This window comes from Trichechus manatus, unplaced genomic scaffold (genome assembly GCF_000243295.1).
Source record: "Trichechus manatus latirostris isolate Lorelei unplaced genomic scaffold, TriManLat1.0 scaffold00109, whole genome shotgun sequence".
NCBI lineage: Eukaryota > Metazoa > Chordata > Mammalia > Sirenia > Trichechidae > Trichechus > Trichechus manatus.
Genome location: NW_004444045.1, coordinates 9,811,043 through 9,827,687, shown reverse-complemented (window position 1 = coordinate 9,827,687; position 16,645 = coordinate 9,811,043). Strand labels below are relative to the sequence as shown.

General features: G+C 36.0%; 1 protein-coding gene across 1 annotated transcript in view; it reads right to left on the bottom strand.

Moving 5' to 3' along the window:
* ADAM32 (ADAM metallopeptidase domain 32) overlaps nucleotides 1–16,645 on the bottom strand; it is a 149,165-nt gene that overhangs the window by 124,230 nt on the left and 8,290 nt on the right. Inside the window, exons 3-5 of the mRNA XM_004383432.1 lie at nucleotides 12,983–13,062; nucleotides 6,015–6,076; nucleotides 1,026–1,101 (exon numbers count right to left, since the gene is read on the bottom strand). Coding sequence (XP_004383489.1) covers nucleotides 1,026–1,101; nucleotides 6,015–6,076; nucleotides 12,983–13,062 — 218 coding nt within the window. The remainder of the gene's footprint in view (nucleotides 1–1,025; nucleotides 1,102–6,014; nucleotides 6,077–12,982; nucleotides 13,063–16,645) is intronic.

Here is a 16,645-nt window from a genome sequence, read left to right as displayed (position 1 = left end):
AAAATAATGGTTGAGAAGTTAGAGGGTTGATATGTTGTGGGGTTGTTAACCAATGTCATAAAACAACATGTGTACTTCTGTTTCATGAGAAACTATTTGTTTTGTAAGCCTTCACCTGAAGTACAATAAAAAAAAAAAAAAGAAAAAAAAAACAAGTATAATGTTGTAGTATTATTATACTGTATATGAAGTTTTATCACTTGAAAATAGACTGTGATAAGTTAAAGATGTATGCTATAAACCCTAAAACAACTTCTAAAGTATAAAAAATAAAAATTTTAAGAAAAGATGTATAGCTAAATAAGAACCCCAGAGATTATTGCCCTAAAACAGCCCTCTAACTAGAAACTGAAGACGCTCCCAGAGGCCACCTTTCCGCCAAATAATAGATGGGTCTATAAAATAAACAATAACACCCATGAAGGAGGAGCTCCTTAGAACAATCAACTATAGGAGACCAAAAGGGCAACATTTGCCCAAAACCACAGATGAGAAGGCAGGGAGGGACAAGGAAATCAGAGGAATCGAAATGGGGAAGCAAGGGAGGAAAGGGGGAGAATGGTGACACATTGCAGGGGTTGCAACCAGTGTCACAGAACAATTTGCATATGAATTACTGACTGAAGAACTAATTTGTTATGTAAATTTTCACCTGAAGCATAATAAAATGTTCAAAAAAAAGGAAAGGTTTTGGTCTGTAATTTGGTGTCCAACAACGTTTGTGTTGGCTTTTCTTATTTAATTTATTCATTTACAGATGGATGGATGGATGAAAAAATAAATAAATAGTACCTATGTTCTAGGCAGTGTGGAAGCTGCTAAATCGATCTATCTTGTCTTTAGTTTATCAGGATTCCAAGAAAATCATGGAGGAAATGAAACAGAGGCTTCTGCAACATATGGGGTCATGCTGAGTCAGAATCAAGTCAACAATGGGTTTGGGGTTTTTGGTTCTGTATTAGAAAAACATTCACTGAATATAAAAATGGTTTTAAAAAATCTATAAAACATACAACAAATCTTACCTGAATATTTGAAGAATGAGAATTCATAGATCCTTTATTATACAAATAAACCATAAAATTATCTGCTAAAAACAATCTGAATATAAAAAAATGAGAAAATTATAAAAGTTATTCTTTTGAAACATATAAAGCATTGGTCAGCAAATTAATGACCTCAAGCCAAATATAGCCCACCACTTATTTTTGTAAATAAAGTTTTACTGGAACACAGCCACACCCATTTGTTACAAACTATCCATAGCTGATTTTCTGTTACAACAGCAGAGTTGAGTATTTTTGACAGTCTGGCCCTCGAAGCCTGAAATATTTACTATCTGGCTCTTTACAGAAAAAGCTTGCCAACCCCTGACATAAAGGTAACATTTTCTTTTGACACATATGTAGTTTTTATGGAAAACAAAGCGCATTTACTCAAAATAACTTTCCTATCTTAACAGACTCCTTTAAAGAAAATTAAAAGAAGGGATTGCAAGAAAAGAGATAGGAAAAGCATTTTAAAATCTATAAAGATATGAACTGGTTATAGGTTTATGAGAGTTTTCTATTCTTTTATTCTTTCTAAATTTTACTATTATAGAGATATGTCACCTTTATCACAAAGTGGAAAGGTACTGTGTAAAAGTCATATTTACCTTAATAGATATACTGAAACTAAGACTCCAAGTTAAACTCTCTGGTATCATTCCTTGCATTTATCATACTGCTTTAATTATCCTTCCTCACCTCACGCTTACTCCTTTAAATCCAAAACCAAACCAGTTGCCACTGAGTCGATTCCAATTCACGGCCCCCATGTTTTGCAGAGTAGAACTGTGCTCCATGAAGTTTTCAAGGCTGTGATCTTTTGGAACCAGATTGGCAGACCTTTCTTCCTAGACTCCTCTAAATCAAACCAAACCCATTGCTATGGAGTCAATTCCAACAGATAGCAACTCCTCTAGTTGGGTTCAAACAACCTACCTTTCCATAAGTAGTTGAGCAATTAACCCTTTGAGCCACCCAGGGACTCCTACTCACTCCTAATCCAACATAATTTAACTAGATCACCCAGACCAGCTTCTGTTTGGAATCCTCCACTAAAATTGCTCTCACCAAGGTTGCTAATGACCTCCTACTTGCTAAATCCAAAAGGCAGTTTGTAGTCAAGTAAAACTACTCTGAAGCAATTGACACTGTTGATCATATTCCCCTTCTTTAAAACCTTCTTCTTTCGGTTTCAGTGATATCACTTCATCCTCCTGTTTGTCTCCTCTTTCTCATATCTTACTGTCTTTTCTTAAAAGTCCCTTCATCTGGATCCTTTCTTCTTCTCTAAAATGTTTCCATGACATTCAATTCTAGATTGTTTTCCTTCTTACTTTTAACATACATCCCCACTGCTACAGGTTTATGTTATCCATTTCTGTGGCTTCATGTACTATCTATATAAAAAGATAACTTTGAAACCCAGACCTCTCTCCCAAGTTCTAAACTATTAACGCCAACTGAACGTTTTTCCTAAGATGTCCTACAAGCACTTCATACCCAACTTCTCCAAAAGTGAGTCCACATTTTCCCTGACTCAGGTCTATTCCCCTTCTCCTTCACTGTCCACCAAATGCCTGCCACCATTATATCCAATCTGTTACCTAATCTTTTTTCTGCTACCTCAGCATCTCTAAAAAAAAAAAAACATCCCCACCCAACCTACAGACTGGGAAAAAATCTTCAGGAATGACATATCTGATAAAAATCTAATCTCTAAAATATACAGAAAACTTCAATAACTCAACAACAAAAAGACAACTCAGTTAAAAAATGGGCAAAAAACATGAATAGACACTTCACCAAAGAAGACATTCAAGTGGCCAATAAAAACATGAAAAAATGTTTGTGATGTTTAGCCATTAGAGAGATACAAATCAAAACAAGGAGTTATCATTTCACCTGTTAAAATGGCACTGATCCAAAAAACAGAAAACAACAAATGCTGGTGAGAATGTGGGGAGACTGGAACTCACTACTGGTAGGACTGTAAAATGGTAAAACCACTTTGGAAAATGGTATGATGCTTCCTCAAAAAACTAGAAATAGAACTACCTTATAATTCAGCATTCCCACTACTAGCTGTATACCCTAGAGACCTAAAAGAAGTGACATGAACAGACATATACACACCTATGTTCATTGCAGCACTATTCACAATAGCAAAAAGATGGAAACAACCTAAGTGCTCAACAACAGATGAATGGATAAGCAAATTGAGGTACATACATACAATGGAATACTATACGACCATAAAGAATAATGATGAGTCCTCAAAACATAATGTGGATGAATCAGGAGGACATTATGCTGAGTGAAATAAGTCAATCATAAAAGGAAAAATATTGTATGATCCTACTTTTATAAAAAGACAAAAATACATATACATACAGAAACTACCATTCATTGGTAGTTATCAGGGATGGGTGGGTGGGGAGGGGAGGAATCACTCTTTAGATAATAGATACTTGTTATTTTGGGTGATAGGAAAGGTAACCCTGAATGTGGGTGAAGTGTGTACAGCTTTACCAAGGTAAATGATGTCACTAAGAAGTATACACACACAAAAAAAAAAAAACTGATGTTTTTGGTAAATGCTAGTACATATACAATTTTTGCAACAACAGCAACAACCAAAAAATATATGTGTGGTTACATATGTATGTATGCATGCATATATGTGTACGGGTATGTATATGTGTGAATACATGTGTTCATATATACATGTAGCTGTATGTATATAGGTGTGTGTGCATGCATGTTCACATATATAATAAAGCACATAAGGGGCACAGTTATGGATACTTCTTAGACATAACCAAACACCTCATGGGATTGGTTTTCTGGGTTAGAAGCCTTAGGACCATAGTCCCATGGGACAACTTGGTTAACTGGCATAATATAGTTCACAAAGTTTATGTTCTACATCCTAGTTTGGTGAGTAGTGTCTGGGTCTTAAAAGCTTGTGAGTAGCCATCTAAGATACAACTATTGTTCCCCTCTCTGGAGCAAAAAAGGAAAGAAAGAAACCAAAGACTCAGAGAAGAAGCTAGTCTACAGGACTAACAGTCTATACAAACCATGGCCTTACCTACCCTGAAACCGAAAGAACTAAATGGTGCCTAGCTGCTACCAATGACCATTCTAATCAGGACCATAATAGATGAATCGTGACAGAAGGGGAGAAAAATGTGGAACCGTTATCAAATTTGTAAAAAGTTCATACTTACTGGACTGGCTATGAGAATAGAGGACTCCCAGAGACTATCACCCTGAGATACTCCATAAATCTTGAGCCAAAACTACCCAAAGAGGTCACCTTTTAGCTAAATAACAGATCGGCTCTTAAAGAACATTACTAGTGCGTACTTCACACCAAAGGGTCCACAATTAATCTCAAGCAAAGATGAAAGGGTAAGGGGATAGGGAAATCAGATTACTGGAAAAGAAACACCCAGAAGGGGATTAATGAGAATGTTAACACATTGTAAAAAAAATGTAACCAATGTCTCTGAACAATTTATGAAGTCACTGTTAAATGGGAACCTAATTTGCTGTGTAAACTTTCACTAAAAACACAATTTTCATTTTAAACCCTCACCTCTACACAGTCATACTTTACTTCTTGTTAGATCTCCTATAATCTACTTGCAATACCTTCCTGTCATTAAAACGAAAAACCAAACCCACTGCTGTCGAGTTGAGTCAATTCTGACTCACACCGACCCTACAGACAGAGTAGAAATGCCCCACAGGGTTTCCAAAGAGTGCCTGGTGAATTCAAACTGCTGACCTTTTGGTCAGCAGCCATAGCTCTTAACCACTACACCACCAGGATTTCCTTCCTGTTGTTAGGCTATCATAATCATTATGCAGGTAACACTCCAAAATAATATATGCACTCCCTACCCACCACCTGTTTATAGTCTTGATAAGATGTTCAAACGCAATGTAAGTTCTCTTACTTTCTCTCATGCCATTCAACAGTCCTTTTCATTTACCATATTCTTCTTCCTTTCTGTCTAAAAGAGTAAGTTATCTCTTTTTTTTTTTACTAAGTGGCATTCTTTGGCCTCTGACACAATCACCTTTCATCTCTCTTCTCTCTCTAAGAAATTTCCCCTTAGCCAAGCCTTTCTGTTTCTGCTTTCTTAAAAAGTATCCATCTAAGCCTGCTCTTTCTTGTTTCTCTGCCAAATGTTTTTGAAAAGTTATTTACACTTGCTACCTCCAGCTTCTCATGAATCTTCCTCTCCCTGATACCACGTAGTCTAATTCTACGCCAAAACTGAACTGAAACTGTCCTCTTAAAAGTCACAAATTACTGCCATGCCAAGCTTTCTCAACTGGGGTTCTGTCAGAGAATTAAACCCTACAGAAAATTACTTCAATTATTATTTTGTCGATTCTCTGAAAGATGGTACATATCTAGTACTAGTCTAGATGCTCAGTTTATAAGTTAATTCATTTTATAGAGCGTTAGGGCACATGACCACCAGATGTAGAGGCAATAGCCTTCCATAGACTATTCGCCAGCTCCCACAACAGTGTAAGGTCTAATTTCTACATGAAATCTCATATCCCATACCCCTCATAGTGGTCCTGCCTCCCTGATCAAACCTCAGCTGATACCATCAGTTACAGATTTACTTCCTATTTGATAGCCTGCCTTGATCATTTAGGTCCTAGCAGTCCTGTTAACTTAAACTCAAACATAGATCTGTCTTCAGGAGGTGAATCTCTAATTTTTCTGTTCCTAACCCCCTAATTCACAAAAGACTTCTGGCATTAGAACAAAAAATTTAATTAATTCACAGAAGAACATCTGTATCATCTGATACAATTAAAATCTTTCTCAACAACTACATTTTATTATTTATTTATATTCCATTTTTATTACAAGTAGACAAATTCATTGAAATAAAATGAAATCCAAAACTACAGAAAAATAAATAAATACATTACCTTTGCTTAAGGTGCACAGTATACAGTTTCTCATCTATTGGGATAATATAGGATACCTGTTCCTAGAGAATCCAGAACAACTGAGAGTGAACATAAATTTAATGTAAGATGTAAAGTAACAATTTTGCATCAATTAATCCCTCCAAACAATGCTTGAAATGTCTTTATTATCTTGGTTAAAATCTCAGACTATACATGATTTATCATCTGCAAAAAATATCAAAAAATTATAATATTTATTTATTATACAAGCCATTCTTACTATTTCCACAAAAAATAAGCCCAAACTGAGGGTTTATATAGGATTAGAAAACTACATATAACTGAACTATAAACTCTTTATGAAAGAAGAGATCATATGCTATGTTATAATGAATATTTAGGTGGCTTCATTGAGATAATAAGGTATTCTACATCAGTAAGGTACAAAGAATACTTCTTTTAAACATTTTCCTAACAATCTTCCTAAAATACATTGCCTATTTCTTATATTTTTAAACAGAAAATTCTTGAACAAAATTTGATATTGTCTTTGACTGTGTTGCTACTATTTTCGAGTCAGAACGTAGATGGCAATAGTTTAGGACATCAGTAGATCAGTGAACTTGAGTGATGAACAAAAGAGTACATGTGAAAAGCAAGAGTTAGAGAATCAGTGACTAAAAAAAAAAAAAGTTAAAGCATACAAAAATCAAAAGAACAAAAACAATGAGATACCACTAGACACCTATTAGAATGGTTACAGTCCACAAAACTGACAATATCAAATGCTGCCGAGGATGTGGAGCTCTCATTTGAGAGCAGGAACTCTCATTCACTGCTGGTGGGAATGCAAAATGACACATCTACTTTGAAAGACAGTTTGACAGTGCCTCACAAAGTTAACATAGGCTTACCATACGATCCAGAGCTCACATTCCTAGGTGTTTACCCAAATGAGTTGAAAACTTATATCCACACAAAAGGCACATGAATGTTTACAGCAGCTTTACTCAATTATTGCCAAAAATTCGAAGCAACTAAGATGTTTTTCAATAGCTGAATGGACAAACAAACCATAGTACATTCATACAATGGAACATTATTCAGTGGTAAAAAGATATGAGCTATCAAGCCATGAAAAAACATGGAGAAACTTTAAGTGAATACTGGTAGTGAAAGAAGCCAGTCTGAAAAAATTACATACTATATAATTCTGACTACATGACATTCTAAAAAAGACAAAACTATAAAAACCAAAACCAAACCTGCTGCCATCAAGTGGATTCTAACTCACAGCGACCCCATGTGTTAAAGAGCAGAACTGAGCTCCATAGGGTTTTCTTGGCTGTGATCTTTACAGAAGCAGATCACCAGGGCTTTCTTCTGTGGGGCCACTGGGTGGGTTCAACCACCAACCTTTAGGTTAGTAGTCGAGTGCAAACCATTTTCGCCACCCAGGGACTTAAACCAGTTGCCTTCAAATTGACTCCAACTCATGGTGACCCCCTGTAAGTCAGACTAGAACTGTGCTGATTTCTCAGAAGTAGATCACCAGGCCTTTCTTCCAAGGCACCTCTGGGTGGACTCAAACCTCCAACCTTTTCATTAGCAGCCAAGTGCACTAACCGTTTGCACTACCCAGGGACTCCAGGAAAACTAAACGGGCAGTAAAAGGATCAGTGATTGCCAGAGGTTCAGAGAGGAGAAAGGGACGAACAGGTGGAGCACAGGGCGTTTTTAGGGCAGTGAAACTATTCTGTATGATACTGTAATGGTAGACACATGAAATTATGCATTTGTCAAAACCCACAGAACCATACAACATGAAGAGTGAATCCTACAGCAAGATGGTAGCACAACTTAAAGAATATAACCAATGTCACTGAAATATACATGTAGAAATTATTGAAATTGTGTATCTTTGGCTGTGTATATTTTCACCCAAAAAAAAAAAATTAAAAAAAAAGTGAATCCTAATGTAAACTAAGGACTTTAATTTAGAATAATGTATCAACATGGGTTCCTCAATTTTAACAAATATACCACATTAATGCAAACACGCTGCCATCGAATTGATTCCGACTCATAGCGACCCTATAGGACGGAGTAGAATTGCCCCATAGGATTTCCAAGGAATGGCCGGTGGATTTGAACTGCTGCCTTTTGGATAGCAGCCGAGTTCACAACCACTATGGCACTATGCCACAGGGCTCCACATTAATACAAGGTGTTAATAATTGGGAAAACTGTGGGGGTGGGGGACATAATATGGGAACTCTGCACTTTCAGTTCAATTTTTATGTAAACCTAAAACTAATCTAAAAAATAAAGTCTATTAAAATAAAAAATATCAAAAGGACACAAATATCAGAACACAGAAAAAAACATTCCAGCACGTGTGAAAATAAGATACAACCAGAAGACTACATAAATTAAAGAATGAGGCAGTTTATTTAAATGTCCAACAAATGCTCAAAAGTGAAACCAGGAAGTTCACGTTATCAGCAGTAAGTCAAGCTGATATCGTGTACCCCTTGATATGATTTTATGAGAAGGACATTATATGGTAACTTCCCCTCAAAACCCATAACCTCAGTCTAATCTTGAGAAAATAACAGATAAACCCAAATTGAGGGACGTTCTACAAAATATCTTCCTGCCTTCAGAACTATCAAGGTCATGAAAAACAAGGAAAGACCAAGAAACTATCAAAGCAGAGGAGACTGGGGAGACACGACAACCAAATGCAATGCTGTATCCTACACTGGATCCTGGTCATTAGTGGAAAAACTGATGAAGTCCAAATAAAGCCTATAGTTTAGTTAATGGTAACATACCAATCTCAGTTTCTTAGTTCTGACTAATGTAGTGTATCAAAAAAGGAGCCCTGGTGGCATAATGGTTAAGTGCTTTGCTGCTAACTGAAAAGTCTACAATTCCAACCCATCAGCCACTCTGCAGGAGAAAAGACCTGTTGATCTGCTCCCATAAGATTACAGCCTAGACGCTCCTGTCCAGAGGCAGGATGAGAAGGCAGGGAGGACAGGAGCTGGTTGGAGGTACACAGGAAACCCAGGGTGGAAAGGGGGAGTGTATTGTCACATTATAGGGATTGTAACTAGTGTCACATAACAATATGTGTATAAATTTTTGTATGAGAAATTAACTTGAGCTGTAAACTTCACTTAAAGCACAATTAAAAAAAAAAAAAAGATTACAGCCCAGGAAATCCTATGAGGCAGTACTACCCGTCATATAGGGGCACTATGAGTTGGGATCGGCTCCATAGCACACAACAACAATGTATCAACATAGTTGTTAATATGAGTGGAAACTGGGTGAACACTATACCGGAACTCTCTGTAGTATCTTTAATTTTTCTGTAAATATAAAATTATTCCAAATTTTTTTAAGTTTAGTTTTTAAAAAGTGAAATCAGAAACAAATTGAGGAAAGAAGCAAAACAGGTGAATGGCATATATAAGAAACACTGAACATAAAATCCTGATACTGAAGCAGCAGGGTATCCTAGCTTTAAATTTTGCGTTGGTGAGAAAAAATAGTCCCTGAGCCTGATCTGAATATGATAACTGAACATAGATGCTGGAGTTTCTTTACCTCTTTCTTTGTAAGGTGGAGCTGATGGGCAAGTTCCCCTAAGTAGTTCCTGAATGCATATTTTCTCAAAACAAAAACTTAACACTTAAGAAGATGTTAGCGTACCAGATATATTTTCTTTAACTGTATACAGAGAAAATTAGCTTTGTCTTTAAAGAGTGTATGTGGGTTGATTAATGGAGGCTATAAGGGAATTTACTGAACAATAATGGTAAATTTGTGTTTTAAATTTTAATAACAGACAGATGATCTGCTTTTGCTAATTAAGAAATCCCATCCCTTTGGGGACTTTCCCGATACAATTTCTCAGATACATCTACCAGAATGTTTTTTGCAAAGTGCTGGAATAACTTCAACATATTCAGAAAACAGACTTTTACTGGTCACCTGCTCATATATTCCACAAACCACCCACCTTTGTTCGTTCCTTTGGCAGTCCATGGTATATTCAACATTCTTCACCAACATCATAATTCAAAGGTGTCAATTCTTCTTCAGGCTTCTTTATTCATCGTTTTTGCATGCATATGAAGCAATTGAAAACACCATGGCTCGGGTCAGACGCATCTTAGTCTTCAAAGTGGCATTTTTGCTTTTCAACACTTTACATAGGTCTCTTGCATCAAATTTGTCCAATGCAATGCATCTTTTGATTTCTTGAGCGCTGCTTCCATACATGTGGATTGTAGATCCAAGTAAAATAAAATCCCTGATAATTTCAATCTTTTCTCTGTTCATTATGATGTTACTTATTGGTTCAGTTATGAGGATTTTTCTTTTCTTTATGCTGCGGTGTAATCCATTATGAAGGCTGTAGTCTTTGATCTTCATCAGTAAGTGCTTAAAGTCCTCTTCACTTTCAGAACGCCAGGTTGTGTCATCTGCATAATGCAGGTTGTTAATGAGGCTTCCTCCAATCCTGATGCTGCATTTTTCTTCATATAGTCCAGCTTCCTGGATTATCTGCTCAACATACAGATTGAATAAGCATGGTGAAAGGATACAACCCTGACACACACCTTTCTGGACTTTGAACCACACAGTATCCATCTCCTTGTTCAAGGTACAGGTTTCTCATGAGCATGATTAAGTGTTCTGGAATTCCCATTTTTTGCAATGTTATTCATAATATGTTATGATCTACACAGTTGAATGCCTTTGCATAGTCAATCAAACATAGGTAAACATCTTTCTGGTATTCTCTGCTTTCAGCCAAGATCCATCTGACATCAGCAGTGATGTCCCTGGTTCCATGTTCTCTTCTGAATCAGGCTTGAATTTCTGGCAGCTCCCTGTTGATGTACTGCTGCAACTGTTTTTGAATGATCCTCAGCATAATTTTACTTGCATGTGATATTAATGATATTATTTGACAATTTCCGCATTTTTTTTTGGATTATCTTTCTCTGGAATGGGCATAAATATGAATTTCTTGAAGTCAGATGGCCAGGTAGCTGTCTTCCAAATTTCTGGGCATAGATGAGTTGAGCACGTCCAGCGTGGCATCGTTTGTTGAAATATCTCAATTGGTATTCCGTCAATTCCTGGAGCCTTGTTTTTCACCAATGTCTTCAATGCAGCTTGGACTTCTTCCTTCAGTATCATGGTTCTTGATCATATGCTACTTCCTGAAATGATTAAACACTGACCAGTTCTTTTTGGGATAGTGACTGTGTATTCCTTCCATCTTCTTTTGATGCTTCTTACATTGTTCAATATTTTGCCCATAGAATCCTTCAATACTGCAACCTAAGGCTTGGATTTTTTTCTTCAGTTCTTTCAGGTTGAGAAATGCTGAGCATGTTCTTCCCTTTTGGTTTTCTAACTCCAGGTCTTTGCACATTTCATAATATTTTACTTAGTCTTCTCAAGCCGCCCTCTGAAATCTTCTGTTCAGCTCTTTTACTTCATCATTTCTTCCATTTGTTTTAGTTATTCTACGTTCGAAAGCAAGTTTCAGAGCCTCTTCTGACATCCATTTTGGCCTTTTCTTTCTTTCCTGTCTTTTCAATGATCTTTTGCTATCCTCATATATGATGTCCTTGATGTCATCCCAAAATGCATCTGGTCTTTGGTCATTCGAAATCTATTCTTGAGATGGTCTCTAAATTCAGGTGGGATATGCTTAAGGTCGTATTTTGTATCTCATGGTCTTGTTTTAATTTTTTTCAGCTTCAGTTTGAATTTGCATATGAGCAATTGATGATTAGTTCCACTGTTGGCCCCTGGCCTTGTTCTGACTGATGATATTGAGCTTCTCCACTGTCTCTTTCCACAGATGTAGTTGATTTGATTCCTGTGTATTCCATCTGGTGAGGTCCACGTGTACAGTTGCCATTTATGTTGTTGAAAAAGGTAATTCTAATGAGTAGGTAGTTGGTCTTGCAAAATTCTACCATGTGACCTCCAGCATCATCTATCACCAAGGCCATATTTTCCAACTACCAATCCTTCCTCGTTTCCAACTTTCACATTCCAATTACCAGTGATTATCAGTGTATCTTGATTGCGTCTTAGATCAATTTCAGACTGCAGAAGTTGGTAAAAATCTTCAGTCACTTCATTTTTTGGCATTAATGGTTGCTGCTTAAATTTGAATAATAGTCGTATTAACTGGTCTTCCTTGTAGGTGTGTGGACATTATTCTAACACCGACAGTGTTGAACTTCAGGATAGATCTTGAAATGTTCTTTTTGACAATGAATGTGACACCATTCCTCTTTAATTTGTCAGTCCCAGCAAAATAAACCAAATGATTGTCCAATTAAAATGCCCAATACCAGTCCATTTTAGCTCATTAATGCCTGGGGTATAAATCTTCAAGTGTTCCCATTTCATTTTTGACAACTTCCAATTTTCCTAGATTCATACTTCATACATTCCACATTCTTATTACTAACGGATGTTTGCAGCTATGCTTTCTCATCTTGAGTTGTGCCACATCGGCAAATGAAGGTCCCAAAAGCTTTACTCCATCCACGTCATTAAGGTCGACTCTACTTTGAGGAGGCAGCTCTTCCCCAATCATATTTTGAGTGCCTTCCAACCTAAAGGGCACATCTTTCTGCAATATAACATATCATTCACATAAGACCCTTAATTCTTATACATTATTTTCTGTATTTAGATTTTAAAAAATAATTTTACCATGATGAAACAACAAATATTAGATAAAATAGAACATTCTAACTTATATATTTGCTTTTCTAATAAAACTCTAAATTTCTTATCAGTAGTAATATTAGATACTTATATTCATGCCTCTATACTTATATTCAACCTTCTACTATAATGGGATGGCTATATTTCATTGCTAAGTAATAAGAAATTTCATATAATAATTTAGACTACAAAAAAAATTCTCTTACATTTTCTAGTTCTGAATCATCACTTGTATTTGCTTGTATTTTCTCTGGAAATATTATTTGTAGAAATGAATTTTGAGAACCTGGAGAAAGGAAAAAAAGGTTAATAACCCTGTCTCTAACCTGACTAAATATTTGCTTAGGCTTTTCAGAAGGTTTACTTCTGCAAGTATGGGACATTCATCACTGTGTACGCCTATAAAAATCTTGGACACAATTAATTTGAAAAACAGACAACATGATTGTTATAGACTAAATCGTTTCCTACCCCTAAAAAAAAATATGTTGAAGTAGTAACCCCTATTCCTGTGAAAGTGACCTTGTTTGAAACTAAGGTCTCTCTTTGAAGATGTAATCAGTTAGGATTACATAAAGTCACACGGAAGTAGGATGGGTCCTCAGATCCTTTGAGTGGTGTCTTATAAAAACTGAGAACAGATGCAGGAGGAAGAACAGCCATGTGATAACAGAGATAGATGCAACCGCAAACCAAGGAATGTCAAAGACTGCTGGAAGCCACCAGAAGATAGAAGAGAAGCATCAAACAGTTACTCTCTCAGAGCCCTCAGAAGAAATGAATATGGCCAATACCCTGATTTGGACTTTTAGACAGACAATAAATTGGAACTGTGAGACATAAATTTCTGTTCTTTAAAACTACTTAGTTTGTGATATTTTGTAATGGTAGCCCTACGAAACTAAGAAAATAATAGTTATGCAAGATCAAAAAGTGGGGGGGGGGGTGGTGAGTAGCCAACTTATACAGAATTTACTGCTCCTAAGAAAATGCTCCTTAAAAGTGAGGATAGTGAGACTTTGATTCACTTACTATGGACACATCATCAGGAAAGACCAATACTTGGAGAAGAACGTCATTTTTCGTAAAGCAGAGGGTCAGCAAAAATGAGGGAAACCCTCAATGAGATGTATTGACACAATACAACAATGGACTCAAACATATCAATGATCACATAGATGGCACAAGACTGACCAACATTTCATTCTCTTATCAATAAGACCACTGTAAGATCAATGGCAACTATCAACAACAAAACAAAACAGAGCAAACGGAATAAAAGTAATTGAAAATATACTTCAAGCAAATGTTTATAGAAGAAATCAAAGAGGGAATTAAAAAATTCCTAGACTCAAACAACTATGAAAACACATCATACCAAAACCTTTAGGACACAGCAAAGGCAGTGTACAAAGGTCAGTGTATAGCAGTAACACAGATATCATAAGAGCATCAGAGAAGAAAGGGACAAAATCAAAATGTTAGACCTACATCTTGAACAAATAGAAAGAGAAAAGCAAAAGAAGCCCACAAGCACCAGAAAAAAGGAAATAATAAAGATTAGAGCAGAAATAAATGAAGTAGAGACCAGAAAAACAACAGAAAGAATCAGCAAGACTAAAAATTGGTTCTTTGAAAAGATCAACAAAATTGACAAACTACTGGTCAAATTAACAAAAGAAACACAGGAGAGGAAGAAAATAACCCAAATTACAACTCAGAAGGGTGACATTACATGAGACCCAACTGAAATAAAAAGGTTTGTAACAGAATACTACGAAAAATTGCACTACAACAAATTTGAGAACCTAGAGAAAATAGACAAGTTTCTAGAAACACACTAGCTACCTAAACTAACACAACTGAGATAAAAAATTTGAAGAGACCAATAACAAGAATAAAAGATAATTTAAAAAACTCCCAAAAACAAAAAAAAAGCCCTGGCCAGGACAGCTTCACTAAAGAATTCTACCAAAAATTCAGAGAAAAGCTCATACCAGTACTACTCAAACTAGTTCAGAGCATAGAAAAGGAAGGAATACTCCCGAATTTATTCTATGAAGCCAGCATAACTCTGATACCAAAGCCAGGGAAAGACACCACAAAAAAAGAAAACCACAGACCAATATCTCTCATGAATACAGATGCAAAAATTCTTAACAAAATTCTAGCCAATGGAATTCAGTATCATATCAAAAAAACAATACACCACAACTAAGTGAGATTCATACTAGGTATGTAATGATGTTTCCACATTAGAAAATCAATAAACAAAAGAAAACTATGACATGATCATCTCAATCAATGCAGAAAAGAAATCTGATAAAGTCCAACACCCATTCCTGATAAAAACTCTGAGAAAATAGGAATAGAATGGAAATTCCTCAACATAATAAAGGGCATCTATACAAAACCAACAGCAAACATCATTCTCAATGGAGAGAGGCTGAAAGCATTCCCTCTGAGAACAGGAACAAGATGAGGATGCCCTTTATCACCACACTTATTTAACATTGTGCTGGAAGTCCTAGCTACAGCAATAGGGCAAGAAATAGAAATAAAGAGCATCCAAATTGAAAAGGAATAAGTAAAACTACCCCCATTTGCAGATGATATACTGCTATACATAGGGAACCCCAAAGATTCCACAAGAAAACTATTGTAACTAAGAGAAAGATTCAACAGAGTAGCAGGATACAAGATTAACTACAAAAATCAGTTGAATTCCTATACACCGACAAAGAGAACTGAAAAAAGTAAACCAAAAAATAATTCCATTTATAATAGCCCCTAGAAAATAAAATACTTAGGAATAAATCTAACCAGGGACATAAAAGACCTATACAAAGAAAACTACAAAACACTACTCCAAGAAACCAAAAGAGACCTACATGAATAGAAAAACATACCATGCTCATGGATAGGAAGACTCACCATTGTGAAAACGTCACTTTTACCCAAAGCAATTTACAGATATAATGCAATCCGATCCAAATACCATCAGCATTCTTTAACCAGATGGAAAACTAATCTCTAACTCTATATAGAAAGGAAACAGGCCCTGGATAAGTCAACCATTTTTTAAAAAGAAAAATAAAGTAGAAGGCCTCACACTACCTGATCTCAGAACGTACTATATAGTTATAGTAGTCAAAACAGCCTGGTAGTGGTACAACGACAGGCACACAGACCAATGGAACAGAACTGAGAACTCATCACCTACGGTCAGCTGATCTTTGACAAAGTCCCAAAACCCATTAAATGGGGAAAAGACAATCCCTTTAACAAATGGTGCTCGCAAAACTGGATGTCCATCTGTAAAGAAAAAATGAAACAGGAGCCATACCTCACACCACACACAAAAACTAATTCAAAGTAGATCAAAAACCTAAATATAAAACCTAAAACTATAAAGATCATGGAAGAAAAAATAGGTACAAGGCTAGGGGCCCTAATATAAAGTATACATAGGATACAAACTATAACTAACAGTATACAAACACCAGAAGATAAACTAGATAACTAGGAGCTCCTAAAAATTAAACACATATGCTCATCAAGAGACTTCACCAAAAGAGTAAAAAGTGAACCTACAGACTGAGGAAAAAATTTTGGCTACAACATTTCTGACAAGGGTCTAAACACTAATCTGTAAGATACTGCAACACCTCAACAACAAAAAGACAAATAATCCAATTAAAAAATGGGCAAAGGATATGAACAGACACTTCATCAAAGAAGACACACAAGCGGCTAACAGACACATAGGAAATGCTCACGATCATTAGCCATTAAAGAAATGCAAATCAAAACTACACTGACATTCCATCTCACCCTGACATTATTGGCACTAATCAAAAAAAAAAAAA